Source organism: Notamacropus eugenii, chromosome 4, assembly GCF_028372415.1.
Source record: "Notamacropus eugenii isolate mMacEug1 chromosome 4, mMacEug1.pri_v2, whole genome shotgun sequence".
Lineage (NCBI taxonomy): Eukaryota > Metazoa > Chordata > Mammalia > Diprotodontia > Macropodidae > Notamacropus > Notamacropus eugenii.
Genome location: NC_092875.1, coordinates 257,536,854 through 257,562,051, shown reverse-complemented (window position 1 = coordinate 257,562,051; position 25,198 = coordinate 257,536,854). Strand labels below are relative to the sequence as shown.

Sequence of the window (25,198 nt, the reverse complement as noted above, 5' to 3'; positions counted from 1 at the left end):
GCTAATATGAAGCCTATGGACCCCTTCTTAGAATAGTGTTTTAATGCACAAAATAAAATGCAAAGGATTACAGAGAAAACCAATGGTCAGTGAAAATAAAGATGTAATTTTTTTTCTGATCCAAGTCCAAACTCCTGCTCCCAAACCACCTCCCCCCCACACCTTGAAATCTACCTATGGGTCTGTAGACCTAAGTGAAGAAACAATGCTTTAGAATGTTTCTTTTCCTGATTATGAATGAAAGGTATAGTTAAACTAGAGACTCAAAATGGGAAGACTGCTCATATTTCTCAGCAGATATTTCACTCATCTGTTGAATAGGAATAGCAAAACTGAGTAGGGACCGGGTCTGTGACTTCATTGGTGTAATGAACTTCAGAGTGGGAGAACACCCTCTACCAGCTTGTTGTCTACTGAAAATAAAAGAGCATTACAGTTTAGATGTACATTTTCTCACATTTAAAAGTGTTGATAATAATGCATATCCCATCATGTTTTATAGTCAGTCTTCATATAATGTTTCACATTTTATAAATCATCTTACGTGTTTTATATTAAAAGAGATAAAAGGAAATAAGGAGACTTAACTCTAAGCATTTATTGTTTCCAAAGCCATGACTTCATCATAAAAGCTGTGCCATTTTCTCCTTTTTTCCTCTCCCACTCCCTTCCCGGAGCCTCTTTAAAACTTTTCCTGGGGTTTTGTACTATACTTCTCCCTTCCTATAAGATGAATTAATATATGAATGTATCTTTTGTACAGTGTCTGGAAGGAGACCTCAATAGCCTAGCAAGATGAAGAGAGAATATAGTATTCATAGTAGTTTATTAACCATTTTTCAGACCTTTTTAGGTTCTTATTTTGAGGTTTCACCCACTCAGGGTGATAGCTATAGACTATTCTTGCTCAAAATCACTTGCTTTTCCAGGGCACCCTCTGTCCATGGGGCTTCCTGTTAATCATTTAAGTGCCTATTAAAAATGCTTGCACAGATGGAGAAGACAGAAGAACATGTTTAAAATATGAAATGCAGTATTGCCTTTTATAAGTTCTGACAAAAATAAAAATAAGTTGGGTTTTTTTTTTTGTGACGGGATATGGGTAAGCTCAAACAAGATTTTTGAATTATAGGGGTGTTCCCTCTAATTCCTCAAATATGCTTGTATTCCTTCAAAACTCTTTTAAAAATATTTTCCCCCAATTTCATGTAAAAACAGTTTTTACATTCTTTTTTTTTAATGTTTCGAGTTCCAAATTCTATACCTCCCTCCCCTCTCCGTTCCCTGAGGGGGTAAGCAATCTGATATAGGTCATACGTGTGGAATCTTGTAAAACATTTCCATATTAGTCATTTGGTGCAAGAAGACTCAAAAAGAAAGAAGGGAGAGAGAGGGAGAGGGAGGGAGGGAGGGAGGGAGAGAGAGAGAGAGAGAGAGAGAGAGAGAGAGAGAGAGAGAGAGAGAGAGAGAAAATGTTTCAGAATGTATTCAGACAACATCAGTTCTTTCTCTGCAGGTGAATTGCATTTTTTCATCATGAGTCCTTTGGTATATTATCCTAGATCCTTGTATTGCTGAAAATAGCCAAATCATTCATATTTCTTCATTGTATAGTATTGCTGCTACTATATACAATATTTTCCTGGTTCTGATCACTTCACTTTGTATCAGTTTATGTATGCCTTCCCAGGTTTTTTTTATTCCATCTCGCTTGTCATTTGTTATAGCATAATAATATTCTGTTACAATCATATACCACAACTTGTTCAGCCATTCCCAAAATTGATGGGCATCCTGTCAATTTCCAATTCTTAGCTACCAAGAAAAGAACTGCTATAAATATTTTTGTACAAATAGGTCCTTTTCTCTTTTTCTATGTCTTTGGAATATAGTCCCAGAAATGGTATTACTGGATCAAAGAATATGTGCAGTTTTATAGCCCTTTGGGCATAGTTTCAAATTGCTATCTAGAATGATTAGGTCAGTTCACATCTTCACTAATAGTACATATGTCTCAGTTTTCCCACCTTCCCTTCAACATTTATCATTTTCCTTTTCGGTCATTTTAGGCAATTGGAAAGGTGTGAGGTGGTACCTCAGAGTTGTTTTAATTTGCTTTTCTCTAATACTGGTTTAGAGTATTTTTTAATGACTATACAGACCTTTGCTTTCTTTGTCTAAAAACTGCCTGTTCATTTTCTTTGATTATTTGTCAACTGAGCAATGGCTTATTCTTGTAAATGTGACTCAGTTTTCTATTTATTTGAGAAATAAGGCCTTTATTGAGATACTTGTAAAAGTTTTTTTTTTTCCAGTTTTTTGCTTTGCTTTTAGTTTTGGTTTCTTTGGTTATGTTTGTGGAAAATATTTTAAATTTTATATAATCAAAATCATCCATTTTACATTTTGCAATGTTCTCCATATCTTGTTTGGTCTTAAATCCTTCCATGATCTATAGATATGATAGGTGAACTATTCCATGCTCTCCTAATTTGCTTGGATCTTTGGGTTTGTCAAACTCTAGATAGTCATTTACTTAGGTGTATTGTGTACCTAATCTATTCCACTGATTTACCACTCTCTTTCTCTTTACCACTCTCTTTCTTAGCCAGTACCAGCTTGTTTTGATAATTACCACTTTATAATACAGTTTGAGATCTGGTATTGCTAGGACACCTTCCTTAACATTTTTTTTTGAGTCCCCTGATATTCTTGATTTTTTGTTCTTTCAGAAGAATTTTATTATTGTTTTTTCTAGAATTATAAAGTACTTTTTGGTAGTTTGATTGTTATGGCACTGAATAAGTAGATTAATTTAGACATGGTTGGCATTTTTATTATATTGTCTTGGTCTGCCCCTGAAAAATTATTGTTTTTTTTTCTCCAAATATTTAGATTTGTTTTATTCATGTAAAAAAGTGTTTTGTAATTGTGTTCATATAGTTCTTGGGTTTGTCTTTACAACTTTCCTCCCAAGTATATTATATTGTCTATAGCTATTTTAAATGAAATTTGTCTTTCTATTCTTGCTTCTGGATTTTGTTGGTAGTGTATTGAAACCCTGATGATTTGAGTGGGTTTATTTTGTGTCCTGCAAATTTGCTGAAGTTGTTCATTATTTCCAGTAGTTTTTTTAATTCATTCCCTATAATTCTCTAAGTATGCCATCATATCATCACCAAGAATAATGATTTTGTTTCCTCATTGCCTCTTCTAATACTTTGAACTTTTTTCTTCTCCTATTACTATAGCTAGTATTTCTAGTACAATAGTGAATACTAGAAGTGACAATGGGCATCCTTGCTTCACCCCAATTTTATTAAGAAGGCTTTCTAGCTTATCCCCATTACAGGTAATGCTTGCTGATGCTTTTAGATAAATATTACTTATCCTTTTAAGGTAAACTCCATTTATTCCTTCTTATCTTGTGTTTTTGATAGGAATGGGTATTGTATTTTGTCAAAGACTTTTTGTGCACCTATTGAAATAATCATATGATTTCTGTTCGTTTTGTTATTAGTATGGTCAATTATGTTGATAGTTTTTCCAAATATTGAACAAGTTCTTCATTTCTGGTATAAATTCCACCTGGTTATAGTGTATGATTGTTTGATATATTGCTATAATCTCCTTACTACTTTCCTTCACCTCTCTTAACCAGAAAGTAGCTACTCCAGTAGTAAAAGTTAAAGCGGTTTAGGATAGTGATCAACTCAAATGACATATTTTAAGTTTATATAACTAACATGTTTACTACATTATCATTTAAGTCTTTGTTTCCTTTCATGAAGTCTTGTTACTTTGATTATAGAGACACAAAAAGCTGCACAACAGAAAACTGAGAGTGGGGGGGAAGGATACAAGCTGCTAGATGGAGTAAAATGTTTAAGATTCTAGTTGATTAAGATTTAAAATTGAATGTAACTGATCACCACCAGGAATGAATAAAAGAGTAAAAGCTTACATTGAAATTTTCTCCAATTTTTCTAGATGGTAAAACATGTACTGGTACCCTTGGAATTATCCTTGAAGATGTGAATGACAATGCTCCAGTCATCCATCAAGAGAATATAGTACTTTGCAAACCAAAGATGGGACACACAACAGTTGTTGCTATTGATTCTGATGATCTCATGAATGGGCCTCCATTTGATTTCAAATTAGGACTCAGTTCTCCTGAAATCCAGAAAATATGGACAATCACCAGATTGAATGGTACATGATCTACAACTCAATTTTATGCTTACTAGAAGCCTGATGTATTTATTCTAAGAACATTGGGTACAAAGATAGGTACAACATAGATTCTGCTCTCAGGAAACATATGGGGGGCGGGGGGAGATACAGAGACAGACACACAGACAGAACTAAATTTGGCCTTTGAGTAGAAGAGTGGGTTGAGGTGGGGATAGACTTGAGGCAGTGAAATCAACTAGAAGGTCATTGCAATAGTTAATGTAAGAGATGATGGTCTGTACCAGGGTTTTGACTGTATGAGTGAAAATATCAGGATGTATAGGAGAGATGTTATGAAGGTAGAAATGATAAGATTTGATAATGGATTGAGTGTGTTTGAGTGGGGAATCATGAATGACACCAAGGTATGTGCTGATGTAACAGTGGTAGTTTCAGCAGTAATAGAAAGAATATGAAGAGGATAGACTCTGGGGGTAAAGATGAGTTGTGGTTTTGGTATTTGAAGTACACCAAGGAAAGGTGTACTTCAGGAAAGAGGAAATTAGACCTGTTCCCCACCCCACCCTTAGCCTCAGAGAACAAAATTAGAAGCAATGGGTAGAAGTTTTCACAGATGATTTTGGTTAAATGTCAGGGAAAACCTCCTAAACTGTCTTAGAGTAGCATGGGCTGCATTGGGAAGTTTCCTAGCACTAGCGATTTGAAAACTTGACTTAGTACTTGTCAGGGATTCTGTAGAAGATTTTCTATTTGGATATGGGGACTTGATAACCTCCTAAACCCATGCTAATGCTAAAATCCTTTGATTTCTCTTAGAATATCAGCCACAGCTAAAATCTCTGCCATAGTTTCTGTCTGACCTCCAGTTCTTTTAGAATTTAACCAGTGGTAGGCATTAGTTGTTAATCACTTTCCAGGGTAGTAAACCACTTTATTTCCCTTATTCAATGTTATTTGTCATTTGATATCAACCTGTCTCCAAAATCATTATCAGTAGTACAGAATCAAGAATTATATTTAAATTATGTTTCTGATGATTTGTTTTTAAGTTACAAAAAATATCACAAAGCTATTTCATGGAAACCTTTGGATCTATTAGTTACAGGCAATGAATTAGTTATAGGCAATAGTGAATAACCTATCATCAATTGGTGATAACAAAAATATGATGCTGTATTTCTCTAATGGCATAAAACCAGAGTTTTCAACATCACAGTGTTGATAATATAGTTGTTAATATGAACTATGTCTACATATCAAAATACACACAAACCCATATATGTGTATGTCTGCATGTATTCATCATATGAGAGTGAAGTCTTGAATACAAAGCTCTGAAGTATGGTCATTCTTTCTAGTATTATTTAGAAAAATAAAGTATGTTGTCATAACATGTGAGTATAGTAGCAACTTATGCAGTTTCTGGTGTCAAACTTTCAGAGTAAAAGGTATTTGGTATTTTTTCTCTAAATATACTAAAAGCTATAGATTATCCTAGAAGACAAATACTGCTGAAACGTTGGTATTTGGGCTTAGTAGTAGGTTTTCACAGGGATATTCTATAGAAAGATATCCTGGTCAGCACAAATAAGATGGCTTCATCAGAGTTATTTGTAGCTAGAGATATAGGTAAAGAGAGTTATATTTAATGATTTAAGCAATTGTGGAAATTTAATCAAAAATAGCTTTTATTGTGTCATTCTTCTGCTTAGAAACATTCGGTGGTTCCCAATTTCCTAGCCAAAAATAACTAAACTCCTTAGTGCTGTATTGTAGATATTCTTGTAGTCTAGTTCCCGTCTGTCTTTTTTAGATTTATTTCAGATAATCCTTTCATAGTCTTTCCTGGCAAACTGCATGAATCACTAATCCCTCACTTTATCTTTTCATTTTCTACCTCCATTCAATCCTCTATGCCTCAAATAGACTTCCTTCAATTCCTTTCCCACCCCTAATGTTTACTTATTGAAAAAACTACATACCTTTAATGGTCCAGCTCAATTGCCATTTCCTCCCTGGAATTTTTTTGTGACCTACCACTGGTGAGAAGTTCCTTGAATTTCTCCTAAAGCTTATCTGTACCTTTCATATTTACTCAGCATGCTTTATTTTGCATCATTGTTAATTTTGCCTTTGTTTCATTTCTCTTCTTAGAGCATAAACTCCTTGCAGGCAGAGACTATGCCTTATTCTCTCCATATCTCATTGCCTAGGAAGATAACATATAGGTTAAGCACTGAGTAAGTCACTGAATGATAACATAGCTCAACAGGAGTGTGATTATAGATAACTGTGATGAAAAATATAGAGTGATAAAAGGATGAGCAGCAGTGAATGTAACTTATAGTTGATAATACTTGGCTTTTTTTCTTTCAGATACATCTGCACGTCTTTCATATCAGAATAATGCTCAATTTGGAAAATATTCCATACCTATCACTGTGAGTGATAGACACGGAATGTCTTCAACAAGCATGTTGCGTGTTAATCTATGTGATTGTGTTCATCCAGAACAATGTAAATCTGAGAAATCAGTATATCCAGACACAAGACTGGGCACATGGGCCATCCTTGCAATATTATTGGGTGTAGCATTACTATTTTGTAAGTCTTTCTGTTTTAGTTGAACATAATAATGATGCTGGTTGGGCTAGATAGTCTCTGAGATTCCTTCCAGACCAGAGATTCTGCCACAATGACATGCTATCAGAGTATGGAGCTTTACATTTTCCAAATTATCTTCCTCACAACAACCCCGTGGGAGAGATACCATACTATAAGTGTTGTCACCAGCATTTTTATCAATGATAAATCTGGGCCTCATGGGAATGGTGACTTTCTAAGGTCAAGCTGGATTGAGTCCAGGGGGCTTCTAATTGCCAACGTTCCTCCTCTTTCTACTATACCACTTTTAAGTAAATATCTTTTATATTAATACTTAAGAACCAGTGTGAAAATCACCATTATATTCAAAGCCTTTAAAAATGTTATCTCCTTAGCTTTACTTATATCTAGTTCTATACATGGGGATACATGCAAATATGCGTAAATGTAATTTGTTTTTCTTCGTTTCACTGTTTGCTAAAGCCAAAATAATTATCATTAAGTAGTCAATTTACTTGGTGATAAGCTGCTCCCTACTTAGCTAAGTTGGTCCTCAGAATGTAGAACTCAGACCATTGTCAGGTGTCTACTTGAAGACTGTCCAGAGTAGTAGAATCTATCAGAGATGAAGCTCCATTTTCCTATTCTTTGAGAACCTAGTTTTATGGAACACCACAAGTAAGCATCAGAGTAGGACTACATGGAAAAGCAATTCTAGTTTTCTTTTAATATGTGAGTATATATTACATATGTACAGATAGCTCTTAAATCTTAGTGCATGTTTATGCTATTAAAGCTTTAAAATGCATTAAAACTTTAGGAATACCCTGTATTAATAGAAATGTATAGTTTGACCCTTCTGTATTTTTCAGCCATATGAAGATTTAACATAGAATTTAAATCTTTAACAGTGGAGAAATGATCGGGATACTGATCAAGAACATTTGTTCTGTTTAGAATGATCTTTCTTTGCCTTGTATTCATAGGAATAATTTATACATCTTGTATTCAGTAGGATATTTGGAGAAAAAAAACTCTTCCCTAAATAGATATTGTGAATTTTGTGTATTTTATGTAAATTTTGTATGCTGCCCTAAGTTTATATTCTTTTTCTTGTGGGGATTATTATATTAGACTCTGATTCTATTAGAGAATGGTTAAATTTGCGTAAATATAGGTTGGAATACTGATTTTGAAACCTAAGTTAACTTCGGTTTGGTCAATTTGGGTTTGAAGTGGCCAAAAAAAAAAACCACTTAAAGCATACTTGGTGATATTCTTTGATTGTATCCAGTAAATTCTTAAGTAGAAAAATGAAGAGTTGATCTAAGGATCTAAAATAATCAGCTGAACAGATAATCACATACTGAGTACTTCTTATTTTGCATATTGAACTCAAATGGTTTCTTCTTCTCACTTAGGTATCTTATTCACCTTAGTCTGTGGAATTTGGAGTCCCTCAAAAGTAAAAAAACCTTTTCCCGATGATATGGCTCAGCAAAATTTAATTATATCAAACACAGAAGCTCCTGGGGATGACAGAGTGGTAAGTAATGTGCTTTTAGGAACAAATCTTTCATCATGAATGGATTGCCTTTTTTTATTATGTAAGGCTTTGCTTCTTCACATAAAACAATTTTGACGTCAGTAAATTTTTTTTAATAGCATCAGGCACCTTGTCAGATAACACCAAGAAAATTCAGAAGGCGTTTGTTTATGGCAGCATCAAATTTTTACATAGTTGCAGTGGCATAGTTGAGGAACCCTGCCAATTCGTTTTCTACTGTAAACTATCAAACAGAAAGCATTTATTAAGTACATTCTATATGCTGCATCCTAAGAGACAAAGAAGAAAAGGGTGAAAATAGTCTTTGTTCTCAAGAAGCTTACCATGTAGCTAGGGAAACCAACATATACACACACACACACACACATATATGTAATAGGTTATAATTTTGGGGGAAACTTTCCATGCTTATGATTTTAAATCTACTACTTGAGATTGAGTTTTTCTAAGCAATAATAGTGTTTTAGGTAAAAGACGTGTACATACTTTGTCTGATTGTTGATCATATAATAATACCTTTCTATTAAAAAATAAAGCACTTTATTTTCTTCATTCTACTGGCAGAAAGGATTTGCAGGGAAACTTGAACTCTTTATAATTCATTTATCCTGCAAATGTCTTTTAAGTCCTTTTACCCTTCTCTTTAAACATAGGAGAACCCTTCCCAAATTCCTTAACAACATGTGATGGGAGATGGGGTACAAAAGAGTATCTAGCCTTATAGAATTCAAAGCACCTCTTATTTTTCCTTGATAAATTGTTATATAATTTAATATATATTTGTTGAATGCCTGCTATATGATCAGGACAGTACTACATGCTTTTGGAGGTACAAAAAAAATATGAGACATACTTCCTACTTTCAAGGATTTTAAAACTACTTGGAGATACAGGTTGTATTATTCAGTATGTATAATGCCAGTATGGAACAATAAATGCTATAAAGAGAATGAGTGTGCTTTCTTAGTGCATATAAAAGTTATGTTTATACAATACTGTACTCTATTAAGTGTACAATAGTATTATGTCTAAAAACAGTGCACATACCTTAAAAACATGCTTTATTTTAAAAAATGTTATCCATCTTCCCCTGCACTGTAAAATCCCTTTTGAACCTCTTTTATGCCAGATAATTTCTACCATTCTACCTCCCCCCATCTCCCAGTGTAGTCTTCTTTCTTTCTCACCCCTTTATTTTATTTTTTAAATAATCATGTCCTCATATTCAGTTCACATCTGTGCTTTCTGTCTATGTATACACCTAACTTCCCTAATAATAAGAAAGTTTTTATGAATTACAGGTATCATTTTCCCATGTAGGAATGTAAAGAGTTTAATGTCATTGAGTTTCTTATGATTTCTCTTTTCTGTTTACCTTTTTATGCTTCTTTAGAGTCTTGCATTTGAAAGTCAAATTTTCTTTTCAGCTCAGGTCTTTTCATCAGGAATGCTCAAAAGTCCTTGTTTTCATTCAGTATCAATTTTTTTCCCCTAAAGGATTATATTCAGCTTTTTTTATGTAGGTGATTCTTGGTCCTAACTCCCTGTGGCCACAAGCTCTGGTGTGCAAGTGCTTCTCTTTGTCCTGGGGCTGATACCCAGGACTGTGACCTATATTCAGATATGGGCAATGCAACAGAGTCCTGCTCCCAGTGCCAGCAGAGGGACCCCTGTGATCTCCTTTTGACCAGGTGTCTTATCCCCTTACCATCTGTGGTCTGAGAGTTCTGGAAACCACCACCACCACCACCTCCATGGCCTGCTTCTGATTTTCTGGGGCCCAGTCTGTGCTGGTCTGCACTCCACTTTCACTCTGGTGCAACAAACCTTTTCTGCTGCTGTCTTGGTCAGAAAATTGTTTCATTCCATCCTTTTGTGGGTTATCTTACTCTAGAATTTCTTTTGAAGCATTATTTAAAGGTATTTGGAGGAGTTTGGGAGAGAAGTCAGGCAAATCCCTGCCTTTTCTCCTTCATTGTGACTCCACTTATGTTTTGTATCTACTGCTAATCTTTAGTTGAACAACCCGTCCTTCTTCTAGGCCCAGCTTGGAATACTGATCATTCTCTTCGGTAGACAACACAGAAACAAAATCAGAATTGAGTATTTCTGCCCTTTAATTTGTCTTCAGCCAATTACTTTCCCTTTTTGGTGTCAGTGAAATTTTACAAGAGGTGTGAAAATTTTCAAATGAAGAACTGACATGTCTTGGTGATTGATGGAGATCTAAGGGTTAGAGGAAAGAAAGGACTCAAAGAGGCTGCTCAAGGTTACATATATAAATGAATGTTTTTATCACTGAAAGAAAAAGAATTAGTTTGTGGAGTTTCTTTGTCATTACATTAATATAGTAGGATTGGCCCGAATGAAAAATGTTGTGTTTTTTTTCTTTCTTCTATGCTTGTGTTTAACTGGTATATGCAGCCAAAATATAAAACAATAGTATCTTAACTTCTCCATGTGTTAATTATTAAGCTAGATCCATTCTATGTGTGTCTACCTAAGAAAGCATGCTATGTTTTCCCATTCAATTAGACTTTAAAAACCTCTTAAAATAGCTAATATTCCTGTTTAATTCCTCCCTTAAAGTCCTAACTTAGTGGCTCATCATGACATGGAGATGAGGACATCAAACATGCACAGGCCTACAAAGCTGAAAAGTATCTGGGACTAGTGACAAGAATGTGTATCGTGTAGGAGCCTGTCTAAGTTTTGAGGCACTTACTATCAGAAAATTAGTCACCAGATAATTTTTTTTAGGCATAATTATTCTTAGAGACTATCTGCTAAGGTATGGAGGGCATACGCACACTGATGAAATTACAGTTCTTATAGTTTTAAAGTTACAAATCAAGATTAACTAGTAACTTTAGAAACATATCAAAGTAGAATATGAAATAAAAATAATATTTAAGGAAATGAAACACCTAAGAATCATTTTAATACATTTCTCAGAAATATGGCTTTAAACTATTCTGTAAGAAAATGAGATTTCCTGACAAAGCCACATGGGAACATTTGAGAAAGAAAAGATCTTTTGCTCAAGAGTTCAGGAAAGACCTCAGGGAGGTGGTGGCACCTCAGCTGAACTTTGGAGGAAGTTGGCTATTCTGAAAGGTCCTGGTGAGCAGGAAGTGCATCCAGGCATGTGGGTTGATCCTGATGGAAGAATGTTGGGTTGTGTGGCTGTGTGTGTGTGTGTGTGTGTGTGTGTGTGTGTGTGTATACATTTATGTATAAAATAATATGTAGTTATATAGTTTGCACATAATATATAAATATGTATACTTATATACATATTTTATGTGTTCATATTCCATTTATTCATATTCCACTTGGCCATAATATAGCCTAAAATGCCAAACTGTGCTGATTGGCTCTTGTCCTATTGACCATAGGGAGTCATTAACGTTTTTTTTAGCAGTGTATTGACTTATATATTGGTAAAATTAGGTTGGCAATTGAATGCATAAATTAGACCAGGGTGAGACTAGGGGAAGTAGAGACTAATCAGGATCCTCATCTCAATACAAGAGAAGATTAAGGTCTAAATTAGAGAGAAAGGAGAAGAACACAAGATGCTAGGGAGATAGAATCCATGAGACTGGGCAGTTGATCAGATTTAATAGGATATGGGAGAAGGAAAACTCAAAGAACATCCATAGATTTCTACCATGGATAACTGGAAAAATGGTGTAGTTTCTAAAGAATGGTGTTATTTGGGATGACAGTCAGATTTAGGTGGAAAAGAGGATGTTCAGAGAAATGAATTTAATGTTCATTATGACATCCAGGTAGAAATTGCCACCTGGAAAAGAGATGTGATGTGAAGCTGGAATTTAAGAGAATGGGCTTGATATATAGATTTTGGAGTCATTTGAATACAACAGCATAAATTTAAAACTGTGAGGGACTTTAGAGGTCATTAAGTCCAGACCTCTGATTTTGCAGATGAGAAAACTACTTGCCCAAGATCACATAGCTAGCGGCTGAGTTGAGATTTGAACCCACATCTTTAGTGGCTTATCCACTAGCCCTCACTGTCTCATGAAGTGATCTTTGAACCCATAGAAAAGGATGACATAATCAAAAGCAAGTAGATGGAGAAAAAGGTGAGTTACAAATGCAGTTTATTCCAGGAAACAGAAAAAGTAAATGAAATATTAATGTTCTCTTAAATACTTAGAGTAATTTTTCCGCAGTAGAAAAAGGTGACACCTTGCATTTTAGATGTGCTGAATTTAAAATGACAGAGCAATAAATATCTACTTGAAGATAACACACTAGATCTTGGGTAAGTGGTTAAGAAGGAAAATATGGAAATATTAGCCATCTGCATAGGTGTGGATTATTTTTTTTTGTTGTTGTTGTTTCATAAAGTATACATTTAATTTTTTTTAAATGAGTATCATTTTTTGTTTGCACTTAAATGCTTTTTTTTTGATTAATTAAATTTATTTATTTAACTTTTAACATTCATTTTCACAAAATTTTGGGTTCCAAATTTTCTCTCCATTTGTCCCCTCCCCCACCCCAAAACACCAAGCATTCTGATTGCCCCTATCACCAATCTGCCCTCTCTTGTATCATCCCTCTCTTCCTTTGTCCCCATCTTCTCTTTTGTCCTGTAGGGCCAGATAACTTTCTATACCCCTTTACCTATATTTCTTATTTCCTAGTAGCAAGAACAGTACTCGACAGTTGTTCCTAAAACTTTGAGTTCCAACTTCTCTTCGTCCCTCCCTCCCTCCCCACCCATTCCCTTTGGGAAGGCAAGCAATTCAATATAGGCCATATCTGTGTAGTTTTGCAAATGACTTCCATAATAGTCATGCTGTGTAAGACTAACTATATTTCCCTCCATCCTATCCTGCCCCCCATTGCTTCTATTCTCTCTTTTGATCCTGTCCCTCCCCAAGAGTGCTGACTTCAAATTGCTCCCTCCTCCCATTGCCCTCCCTTCCATCATCCCCCCCACCCTGCTTATCCCCTTCTCCCCCACTTTCCTGTATTGTAAGATAGGTTTTCATACCAAAATGAGTGTGCATTTTATTCCTTCCTTTGGTGGAATGTGATGAGAGTAAACTTCATGTTTTTCTCTCACCTCTCTTCTTTTTCCCTCCACTAAAAAGTCTTTTGCTTGCCTCTTTTATGAGAGATAATTTGCCCCATTCCATTTCTCCCTTTCTCCTCCCAATATATTTCTCTCTCACCTCTTAATTTCATTTTTTTAAGATATGATCCCATCCTATTCAATTCACTCTGTGCTGTGTGTGTGTGTGTGTGTGTGTGTGTGTGTGTGTGTGTGTGTGTGTAATCCCACAAACTACCCAGATACTGAAAAGTTTCAAGAGTTACAAATATTGTCTTTCCATGTAGGAATGTAAACAGTTCAGCTTTAGTAAAGTCCCTTATGACTTCTCTTTGCTGCTTACCTTTTCATGCTTCTCTTCATTCTTGTGTTTGAAAGTCAGATTTTCTTTTCAGCTCTGGTCTTTTCATCAAGAATGCTTGAAAGTCCCCAATTTCATTGAAAGACCATTTTTTCCCCTGAAGTATTATACTCAGTTTTGCTGGGTAGGTGATTCTTGGTTTTAGTCCTAGTTCCTTTGACTTCTGGAATATGATATTCTACACCCTTCAATCCCTTAATGTAGAAGCTGCTAGATCTTGTGTTATCCTGATTGTATTTCCACAATACTTGAATTGTTTCTTTCTAGCTGCTTGCAATATTTTCTCCTTGACCAGGGAACTCTGGAATTTGGCCACAATGTTCCTAGGAGTTTCTCTTTTTGGATCTCTTTCAGGCAGTGATTGGTGGATTCCTTGAATACTTATTTTGCCCTCTGGTTCTAGAATCTCAGGGCAGTTTTCCTTGATAATTTCATGAAAGATGATGTCTAGGCTCTTTTTTTGATCATGGCTTTCAGGTAGTCCCATAATTTTTCAATTGTCTCTCCTGGATCTATTTTCCAGGTTAGTTGTTTTTCCAATGAGATAGTTCACATTATCTTCCATTTTTTCATTCTTTTGGTTTTGTTTTGTAATTTTTTGGTTTCTCATAAAGTCATTAGCCTCCATCTGTTCCATTCTAATTTTTAAAGAACTATTTTCTTCAGAGAGCTTTTGGACCTCCTTTTCCATTTGGCTAATTCTGCTTTTTAAAGCATTCTTCTTCTCATTGGCTTTTTGAACCTCTTTTGCCAGTTGAGTTAGCCTCTTTTTCAAGGTGTTATTTTCTTCAGCATTTTTTTGGGTCTCCTTTAGCAGGGTACTGACCTGCTGTTCATGCTTTACCTGCATTTCTCTCATTTGTCTTCCCAGTTTTTCCTCCACCTCTCTAACTTGATTTTCAAAATCCTTTTTTTGCTCTTCCATGGCCTGAGCCCATGGTATATTTATTTTGGATGTGTGGGATACAGAAGCCTTGACTTCTGTGTCTTTCCCTGATGATAAGCATTGTTCTTCCTCATCAGAAAGGAAGGGAGGAAATATCTCTTCACCAAGAAAGTAACCTTCTATAGTCTTATTTTTTTTCCCTTTTCTGGGCATTTTCCCAGCCTGTTACTTGACTTCTGAGTGTCCTCTCCACACCCACTATGCCTCCCGATCCACCCAGCCAGGGCTTGGGGTGTGAGATTCAAATGCTGCTTCCCAGCCTCAGGGCTTCGTGGTGGGGCAGGGCTGCTATTCAGTGTGAGATTAAGTTCAGGTGCTCAGGTGGGGGCAGGGCTGCCTCACTGGGCTCAGTTCCCTCAGGGGGTTTATGCAGAAACCTTCAACAATGGATCCGAGCTCCTGCCTGCCTTGGGAGCCCCTGTCGCCCCCCCCCCGCCCCCGCCGCTGCCGAGGGGGCCCAAGCTACGGGGACACCCCACTCCCCTGTTGGCCACCCAAAAAGACTTTCTCACCAACCCTTGTCACCTGTGGGTGGAGGGACCTGTGCTGCTGCTGGAGATTCTGTCCCTGAAGCCTGCTGGGATCTGTTCCTCTCAGTGCCACGTGGCCAAGGCAGGGCTGGGCTCCGCTCTGTGTCAGGTGCACAAGGGACCTTTTCCGTCAGGTTTTCAGTTCTATCTGGAACAGAAATCTCCTCCGCTCCATTGTTCTGTGGCTTCTGCTGCTCCAGAATTTGTTGGGAGTTCTTCTTTACTGATATTTTATGGGCTGTGGGTTCGGAGCTAGCATATGTGTGTCTTTCTACTCCGCCATCTTGGCTCCTCCCCATAGATGTGGATTATGTATGAACCCTCTGGGAGAAGAGAGACTCATGAAAAAAATAGAAGATAATAGGCAAGAGCTGTAGGCTCTTCTCTTTCTGGGACCACACAGTTCACCGTCCCCTCATTGCTAGCACATGATTTGACATGGGCATATCACTCACTCCTCTCTGTCCTCCAGCTTTTCTCCCTTCCTCTTATATACTTTCCGTTTTGTAATATAGTCCCACAAAAGAAACGTTCTCCTATAGGAAGGGGGTCTCCTGGTTCTATCCATAATATTCCCTTTCTATCTCCTCTACCAGAATTCCACCTTTATCCCTGTCTCCTTGTATACTGACTCATTTGTACATTTGGAAAGAATTGTGCTCTCTGTCATTCCTCATCCTAGCACTTATTTTCAGTCTCTCTGAGACCCTAGACAATGAAGTCAGTAGATAAGACGGAATGAAGAGGGACAGAGCACAGTCTGTGATAGGATGCAACGAGATCCTTTGAGGAGATTGTTCTTTAGTTATTTCAGTTGTGTCTAACTCTTTGTGATCCTGATCAGGGCTGTCTTGGCAAAGGTATTGGAGTGGTTTATTATTTTTTCCAACTTGTTTTACAGGTGAGGAAACCAAAGCAAACAATGTTAAATGACTTGCCCAGGCTCACAACAACTAGTAAGAGTCTGAGGCCAGTCTGAACTCATGAAGAGGAGTCTTCGTGACTCCAGACCTAGCCCTCTATCCACCACCTAGTAGCCCCACCCTTTTAGGAGGCTTGGCTCTTCTTATCTCTCAGTTTAGGTGCCACCTCCTCTTCCTTACCCTTTCATTATTCTCGTATGATAAAGTTGTTTTCCTTTGCCAGTTTTTGTGAAGTACTCTGACTAGACTGTTCCTTTGATCCTGTCACTTCCTCGCTTGTATTCTATTTTTCTGCATACATGCTGCATAACATATACTCCCTCCCTCCTTACAGTCTGGTGGACAGACTCATTTTTTATCACTGTATCCCTAGTTCTTACTGTAATATATGATTGATGTTTATTGAAATGATGTTAAGGACAGACCTGCTTTACACCAAATTTCACTACATAACACCCACTAGTGTGCAAATGGCAAAGTTTAATTACCCAAATATTATGGCAAATAAATGTATTCCTTTATACCCATCATCATGCTTTGTATTCCTTGATCATATGACATAAATGGTTCTGTTTTCTTTTAGTGTTCCACAAATGGATTTGCCACACAGGTGCTGAATGGTAATGGTCAAGGTTTCTGTGGCACTTTGGGATCAGGAATTAAAAATGGGGGCCAGGAATGCTTTGAAATGATGAAAGGAGGACATCAGACCTTGGAATCCTGTCGAGGAGGCCATCACACTCTGGAGTCCTGTCGAGGAGGACATCAGACCTTGGAATCCTGTCGAGGAGGACATCAGATCCTGGATTCATGCAGGAATGGAGGACATGTTGATGTTGATACCTGCAGATATACATACTCTGAGTGGCACAATTATACTCAACCACGTATTGGTGAAGTAAGTTTTCTGGGTAGTCTCCAGGTTATACTGTTTGCATTAGAATTTTTGAGAATTATGTAAGTGCATATAAATATATATATATATAGATATATATATAAATGTCTGTATCTGTATATCTCTGTGTATCTTTGTATGTGTATCTACATCTATATATAGACGAATCTCTCTATACACACATGTTTATACACATATGTATAATATGTGTGCATACACGTGTATATGTAAGTATATATATGTCTATATGTGTGTGTATGTACACACATATGTACTGAACAGGAGGTTTGTAATAATAGGCTAAGTTAAATTTATATTTTTGGAATAATGATTCCATATTTTCAGTGATTCTTATTTATGTTTAGTCAGAAACAGATTTTACTTTATTCATTACATTTCACTTAATATGTCACTCTTCAGTACTATTAGCATGTCTCATGCCACCCATTAAATCTCTTTTCTATCATTTAGGGGTTTCACTGTACAAATTCACTTAATCTAGTTCTTTAGAGAAAAAAAACCCATATACTTAAAATTCACAAATTGCTTAAGTGTGCATGTCTTACACTCTGTATTCTCTCCCAATAAGTTCATGACACCAGAGAATCTCTGTTCATGAACAGAGAATGAAAAAGAACAGATATCCTAACCACTTTCCTCTCTCTCCAAGATTTCCAATGGTTTGAGCATCTTTTATTCATATATTTCAAAGTCCTTAATCTTTTTAGATCTTTACCTGAGATAGGAAGGACTTATAAGTTATCATTGATCAATTGGCTATTGTGGGTAAATCCAAGTGTAGGCCTGGTTTTGTTTGGTTTTTTATGATTCTGGTTTTCCTGTCACAAGGTAACTCTAAACTCAAATTGGAAAGAAGGTAGGAAAGTGGAGCCATTTATCTGTGGTTCTTTGGTTCAATACACTGTACTTGGAAGCTTATTCTTTGGGAAAGCTGCTGGTGATTGTATGGGAAGGATGGCATTTTACAGTAAAAGTTGTACAAGCCAATACCAATTAGGGACAAGGAAATTTGGTAGACAAAGAACAGGAGGACGGAGACAGAGACTTCCTTTTGAAATGTCTAACCTTCAAATGAAGTTCATTTTCTTTCTCATTTAATTTCATTTGTACTATGTGGAAAATTTCCATTGTGGCTATTGTTTGGGGGAACTTGATTTTGATGTACAGAGATATAGTTCTAGATTACTTACCAATGTATTGAACCAAAACTGCAAAGATCTGAGTCCTGGCTCTACCTCCATTTCATGAGCAAATACTGCTTTGAGTTGTAATTTCCTGATGGAAATAGGATTATGAAGAACACATTTGTGCACAATCTTCTAGCTGCATGATTGCTATAGATCTGCTAAATGTTGATTTTATAGTATGCTTATGATACAGGCCAACCATGTACATTTTTTGTGTGTAGGAATCCATTAGAGGACACACTCTGGTTAAAAATTAAGCAATCAAAGGTAAATAAAAATAATTTTTACATTCATCTATTTAGGTGCTTCTTTAAAAATAATAAAATCTGTTTTCTTACTTTGTAGAAGTTGCGTCTCTGCAACCAGAATGAAGACAATACCAATGCTCAAGACTATGTCCTTACATATAACTATGAAGGAAGAGGCTCCGTGGCTGGTTCTGTAGGATGTTGCAGTGAGCGCCATGAAGAAGAAGGGCTTGAATTTTTAGATCATCTGGAACCCAAATTTGCTACATTAGCACAAACATGCATGAAGAAATAAATGCATTGCTAATAGTTCCACAACTTTCCAGATAGTTTGGAAGGCTCCAAAAAGAACCAAAAAATCAAATTTGATGACTATGATGAGGGTGAATTTTTCTTCGTTTTAAAGGGAAGATTTACTTACCCTCACACATTTTTTTTCTGCAAGTCTATTTACCTCTGCCAAGATACTAACACATGGCAAAATGATATCGGTTTTCTTTATTTTAGGGGTAAATAGACAAACGACTATTTCTAAGACTTGATTTTAAGAATTAAAAGTTCTGTATCCACTTGTATACTTTTTCCCGCCTTCCTTCCTTCATCCTAATAAGCAAAAATATTTTGCCATTAAAACTACCAAATGATTTCCATGCCAATAGTATTGTAGATTGTAAAATTTTCAAACCATTTAAATATAATAAGACAATACTTGGAACTTTTGTCAGGTGATGTCCCTTGATCATGTAGAGGGAGGGATGAGAGAGAGTAGAGAGGAAGAGAGAGAAGAGGAAGAGAGAGAGAAAAGAGGGAGAGAGAAGGAGGGAAAAGATAGAAGAGGGAGGGAGGTGGAGGGGGAGAGAGACTTTTGTACTCATTACCTTAAACAATAACCATTAAAAAAAGTGTAGCTTTGTATTAAACTAACTGAACATAATACTGACTTGATTCAGAGGACCTGGACTCAAATTCTGCCTTTGGTACTTACTATTTGTGTGATCTTTGGCAACTCTCCTAACCTTCCTCTACCTCAGTTTCCTCCTCTGTAAAATCAGGGGCCCAGCACCTTATCTATAATCATACATTAAACATATGGAACTTTTTTATTTTTCTTTATTCTCTTTGTGAGTTAGAAGCCCTTACTAGCTTCTCTGACTTGGTTGTTCCTTTCCATTCATTGGCAGAAATAAGAATCACCTTTCAGGACTAAAACCGCAGAATGAACCACATGATTTTCCCTTTTAAGAGGCAAGAGGAATGACTTGCTTCTGATTGGATATTTTCTTTTCAACGTGAAGCTTACCTCTAATAATATACAGCACTGCAACATGCTAACCCTGTCTTTTATTATTTATAAACAATAATGTGGACAGTAAGTTTTAATAGTTTAGTTTTCCACAAGTCCCTTGAAACTTGCACAGACTAGCTAATACATTTTTAAATAAGAATTGTGATTTTACAGCTGAACTAAGTAAGCCACAAACTGCAAAGGCTGAATACATATGGAATGTTTTGTGTCATAATCAGATCAAAATAATAGTCAATATTTCATGATATAATTATTATTTTCATGGAAATTAGTCATAATGAATAAAGAAAGGTTAATAATTGCTTTTTTTATGGCCAAAGCAAGCTCTTGATAGTTCTAAGAATAGTTGGGCTATGAACATTCTCTAAACAAGAAGTGTGGAGGTCTAGGTACCTGTGTTCCCCTGAGTTTATGAATTAGGAGATATATAAATGGGCCTCAGGACACCTCCCTTCTTGGCCTACATTTCATTTCTTTCTTTCTATACTGCTTCCTCTCTCCATTTCTACTTCCTTTCTATACAAGCTGGACTTCTACAAATGCTCTTCTATCTTCTCTTGCTTCAAGAATCATTATAATTTTAGAGAAGTCACTGTTTCCTCACACTTCATTATTTCCTAGAACTACCCCCCCCCATACCATTAATTTGAGAATTAATTAGAATAACAAGGAAATAGCCATTGGAAGATTAAGTTGTCACACCTTAAGTTCTTACCAGATATAAACTAATGTGACCAGATGGTTTCCTTTGTGATCGCAAAGTAAGGGAATAAGGATTTTGAAGTAGCATAAAAATTCAGACAGAATTTTTGAGCATGGGAAAACTGGAATAAAGAATCTGAGATTTTGGAGCAGAAGACATTTCAGGAGGTAAGAGGAAAACAGGGAAAGGAAAAGGAGAGAATAGGATGCCAAAGACATCATCCATTCTTCCTCTTGGTAGCCAAGGATTGCTGTCATTTAACTTGGTGGCATAGTGACTAGAATGTCAGGCCTCATCAGACAGATTTATCTTCCTGAGTTCAACTCTGGCCTCAGACACTTAGCTGTGTGACCTTGGGCAAGTCAACTCTGTTTCCCTCAGTTTCTTCATCTGTAAAATAAGATGGAGAAGGTAATGGCAAACCACTCCAGTATCTTTGCCAAGAAAACCCTAAATGAGGTAATGCAGAATTGGGCACAAAGCAATGAAACAAGCAAAACTCTTGTTAGATCTCTTTTATACCACCCAATCCCTCCCCTTTCCCTTAACTTTTCTCTGCTCTGAAACTTATATAAATTCAAGGGGAAAAGGGTTTATGTAAGCTTGGTGGGGTAGCTTAAGTAAGATTGGTGAAAAGATGAATCTACAATTAGTTATATGCATCCCAAAGGTGTAGGTATTTTATATATACAGCTTAGTGGGAGTTTTTATAGGAAATATTTGTGTAGATACAGTATTTTGGTATTTTGTACTTTGAATTAATTTGCTATTGAAATATCCACTTAAAATTCAAACTTTTGAAAGTATGTTATATCTTTTTGTATTTTAAAAAAGTTAGCACCCTTCCAGTCAATTGGTATTATCTTTATACTGTACAATCCTATATTGTATGCTGCTTTAACCAAAAAGTATGGGTATTTGAAAGGAAAACCCTGAAAACTTTATTTTAAGAAGAATGACTGCTTTTTATGCAAATGCACAGGATAATTTTCTTGGTTTTATTGAAATGTATATACTTATAAATTATACATCCAATGCTTTTAGGTTTTTGTTTTTGAGAAGTCTATGTTAGGGAAGAAACTTTCATTACTAAAATTAAAGTTATTCATTGTTATATTAGATACAACTTTAGAGGATTGTAAATGGAATGGGAAAATAAAACATTATATACTAATAAACAGACTTTTAACTAATTTCATGCCTTTATGTTTAGAGAATTGCACTGCAGATAGTCTTTCCCTTAAGGAGCTTACCATCAAATGGACAAACTAGACAGTCTAATTTATGACAGGTGTGTATTGAGGATGGAAAATATGTTAAAAATGATTCTAAAAGGTTGGAAAATGGATTGGTTTGACCTCAATAGACTTTCCAGATGAGAAATATATGCTATAATGGCCAAGACGGAAAGAAAAGTTAAGGTATAGAGTATATAGACTTTAGGAAGATGAGAATCTGGGGACTGGGAGGAGGAAAAGACCTTTGTAAGGTTTCCTCACTGGAAGCTTCTCATTAAATCTGATGGGAGAGGCACAGGATATGGAGCCATCATCATTGCAGAGGATAACTTCAGAGCCACCAAGTACAGTGTTTCCAGTTTTACCAATGGATTTTTCTTAATCACTCCCCTTTGTTTTTTGCCACTCACTATTTATGTGATTTCCTATTCCACTTCTGTTAAAAATCATATCATATTATAATCATCTTGAACCAGATGGTATTTATACATTAACTTTTTATCGTTTTCTACTTATTGTCACATGGCTAAGTCTTCTGCTCCCCTCCAGATAATATGAGCTATGTCAAGTCAGGGAGCATTTCTTATTCATCCTTCCTACCTCTTAGGCACATTATTGAGTATCAAAAAAAAATGAACACTCAAAGGAAGAAGGCGCTTCAGCATCATCTATTCCAACTCATTTACAGATAAAATAGAATAATTAGCATTTCTATTTTTTTTTTGAAGTTTGCAGATATTTTCCTCACAGGAAGCATGAGATAAGTAATACTCATTTTTTTTCATTGGAAACTAGAAAAGGATGAGAAACTAAAGTTCTAGTGTTATGCCCGAAGTCTAACAGCTGGTTAATGGAAAGCCCAGACTTGGAACCCATATACTCTGGTGCTATCTACTGTGTTTTTCACTATAAAAAAATAAACTGAGTAATTAATCCCTTGCTATCAAAGAATAGCTTTTCAAAAGGGATGGGCTCTGTTGTCAGAAAAGATTTAGGAGTTCTTTTAAGGATTCTAGAAAATTCACAATGTATAATCAATTGAACGAAAAATGATTTTTTTAATGTTCTACAAGGTGTTGAGATGTTTGGAGGGATGATGATAAGAAAAAATAATTAGCTTTTCTCTTCCTCTTTTCATATCTGTTTAATATGTAATGGATATGTCATTGGATTGTAAAAAGATTTTAGTAAATACTAAAGGTCATTCATTTTTGTCAAGGAATCAGTTATAGTGTTTTGAATCTCAGTTTAATAAGTTGAATTCAAATTTGAATTAACTGGTCTAAATTGGAAATGATATTGATCTCTAAGAATTTAAATAAACTTTTAAATTTAATAATAGATTTTTTAAAAATGAACTTATGACTTCTATTCTACAAAGCTTATACAGATTTGGATAGGTTTGTGTCACTATCCTTTTTTTGGAGGAAAAGTAATATTAATAACCTCACAAAGTTATATAGCATGTCCATTTCTGCATCATTTTTGATAACTGAAGTTTCAAAAATAGTTTTTGAAATTGAAACAAATTTAGCATAAACAATATTTTGTAACAACTTTATAACTCAAGGTGAATTCTTTCTTCAAATTAAAAGAGAACTACTCAGACTGTTTTAAGCTACAAGGGAGATTCTGCGATCTTTTTAGTGTTTTTCAATTTCACAAGAAACAATTCAAATTTGAACTTGTTTCAAAGATAGATATTAGCTGCTAATAGCAGAGACTCCTAGAATCAATTGATTCTACCTGCCAATTTTTCCTATCACAATACCAAGAAGAGGCAGGGAATTTTGTTCCTTTTTTCTCTTTATATGAACATGAATAACTTTCTCAATGGTATTTTCTTTCTTTAAAAATAGCATAACTGGTATCGATATAAAGGATCATGTATTTAAGATAGAAGAGACTTTAAAAGTTATCTAGTCCAGTCCTGTTGGTTTTCATCTGAAGAGACTTAGGCCTAGAAGTCATGGGTCATAAGTGAGTGAGCTAGGAGTCAACTCTAGATCCTTGACTGCAAAGCTCGTGCTTGTAATGTACTGTTAACTTTCACTACCTATGGGCAGTCTGAGTCAGCTCTTGTAATTGTTTGTCTTCTCTTCTTTCACATCGTATTCCTCCCTCCCTTCTCCAAACAAAACAAAGTAGAACCTAAGAACACGGTTTTTGGCAGACACTACTGTTACCTTGCTCAGATAGCTGCATCAGTGAGCATCCTCCAGGTATGGATACCTCATGGTGGGTGGGGACTGAGTTGGAGTGGTCTGGGTTTGGCACAACTCGGTAAGTACTTCTTAGTAAGAATTTTGCCAAACCAAATCAAGTTCTTCCAATGTATCTATGTCTGTGAGCCTTAACACAGCCTTCCAGCTTCTGAAGTAGTTTTCATCACCTCATCATCATTTCATTAACCAAGATTTATTGAGTATTCAGGATAGCCTGCCTGGTGCTAAGAGAAACAAAGCCACAGTCTCTACCCTCAAGGAGCGCTTGTTTCTTGTTCAATCTCTGCCTTCTTTTCCAGGTTCCTCTCCAGGTAGACACTTGCTATTGATGACTGAACTTTTACTTTATGCAGTCAGTTTTTCCTTATTCCATGTATAACCCAAAACATGTGGGTGTGACTTACCTAATTAACTATGGTTAAGTAAGACCTTTGTATCTTTTTTTTTTTAAAAAAAATTCTATTACCTAATAATGAACTTTTAAAACCTGCCCTATATTTCATATGCAACTTGGATAGTTAAATTGCTAGTACTTTTTAATTAATACTTTTTTATGACTGATCTAGATTTTTTATATAGTTTTCTCAATAAAAAATTAAATATATTTCATTCTGTTTTTAAGGGACTTCTCAACACCATCCCAAAAATGGAAGAGTTGATAAGGTCATCTTTTAACAATTTACTATTATAGCATTTGATACAGGGGTATGATAGGAATGGTAATAAATTATTTAAATTTCAAATCCCTCATTCTGGGCTCAGTTTATCAATCCTAAACTGCAAAGAAAAAAGGCTGTTTCCTACTATTCATGACAAAGTCTATCACTTTTGTGCCACTTTTTCTTTTGTCCACAACCTCACTTTGGGTAGAGAGATGCTTCCAAGGAATAACCTGCAAATCTATAATTACTCCTTGATCCCTTTCCTGACTGATAATAGATAACTCAGAATCCCTCATTAAATAATCACATAATCAAAGAATTTCAAAGCTCAAAAGGACCTCAGAGACCACATAGTCTAACTAGTTCCTGAAAAAATATTCCTTCTTAGACATAGCTGACAAGCCTTGCACCTTCTTTGCCTTAAGAAGTCTAATGAAATAGTACCACTTCCCTGGGTAGCCCATTCTACTTTGGGATAATAACTGTTAGTACA

The 25,198-nt window shown here is 35.7% G+C and overlaps 1 protein-coding gene across 3 annotated transcripts in view; it reads left to right on the top strand.

Moving 5' to 3' along the window:
* The window catches only part of LOC140501169 (desmocollin-3-like), an 89,314-nt gene extending 67,541 nt beyond the window's left edge, over positions 1-21,773 (top strand). For 2 of the 3 annotated variants that reach the window (XM_072604468.1, XM_072604466.1), the window contains exons 12-16: positions 3,991-4,215; positions 6,574-6,801; positions 8,223-8,347; positions 16,804-17,118; positions 18,669-21,773. In XM_072604468.1, coding sequence (XP_072460569.1) covers positions 3,991-4,215; positions 6,574-6,801; positions 8,223-8,347; positions 16,804-17,118; positions 18,669-18,866 — 1,091 coding nt within the window. In that variant the 3' untranslated portion in view covers positions 18,867-21,773. Of the gene's footprint in view, positions 1-3,990; positions 4,216-6,573; positions 6,802-8,222; positions 8,348-16,803; positions 17,119-18,544; positions 18,591-18,668 lie in introns of all 3 variants that reach the window. The other variant, XM_072604467.1, reaches the window with a different exon arrangement.
* Positions 21,774-25,198: the final 3,425 nt, after the last annotated feature.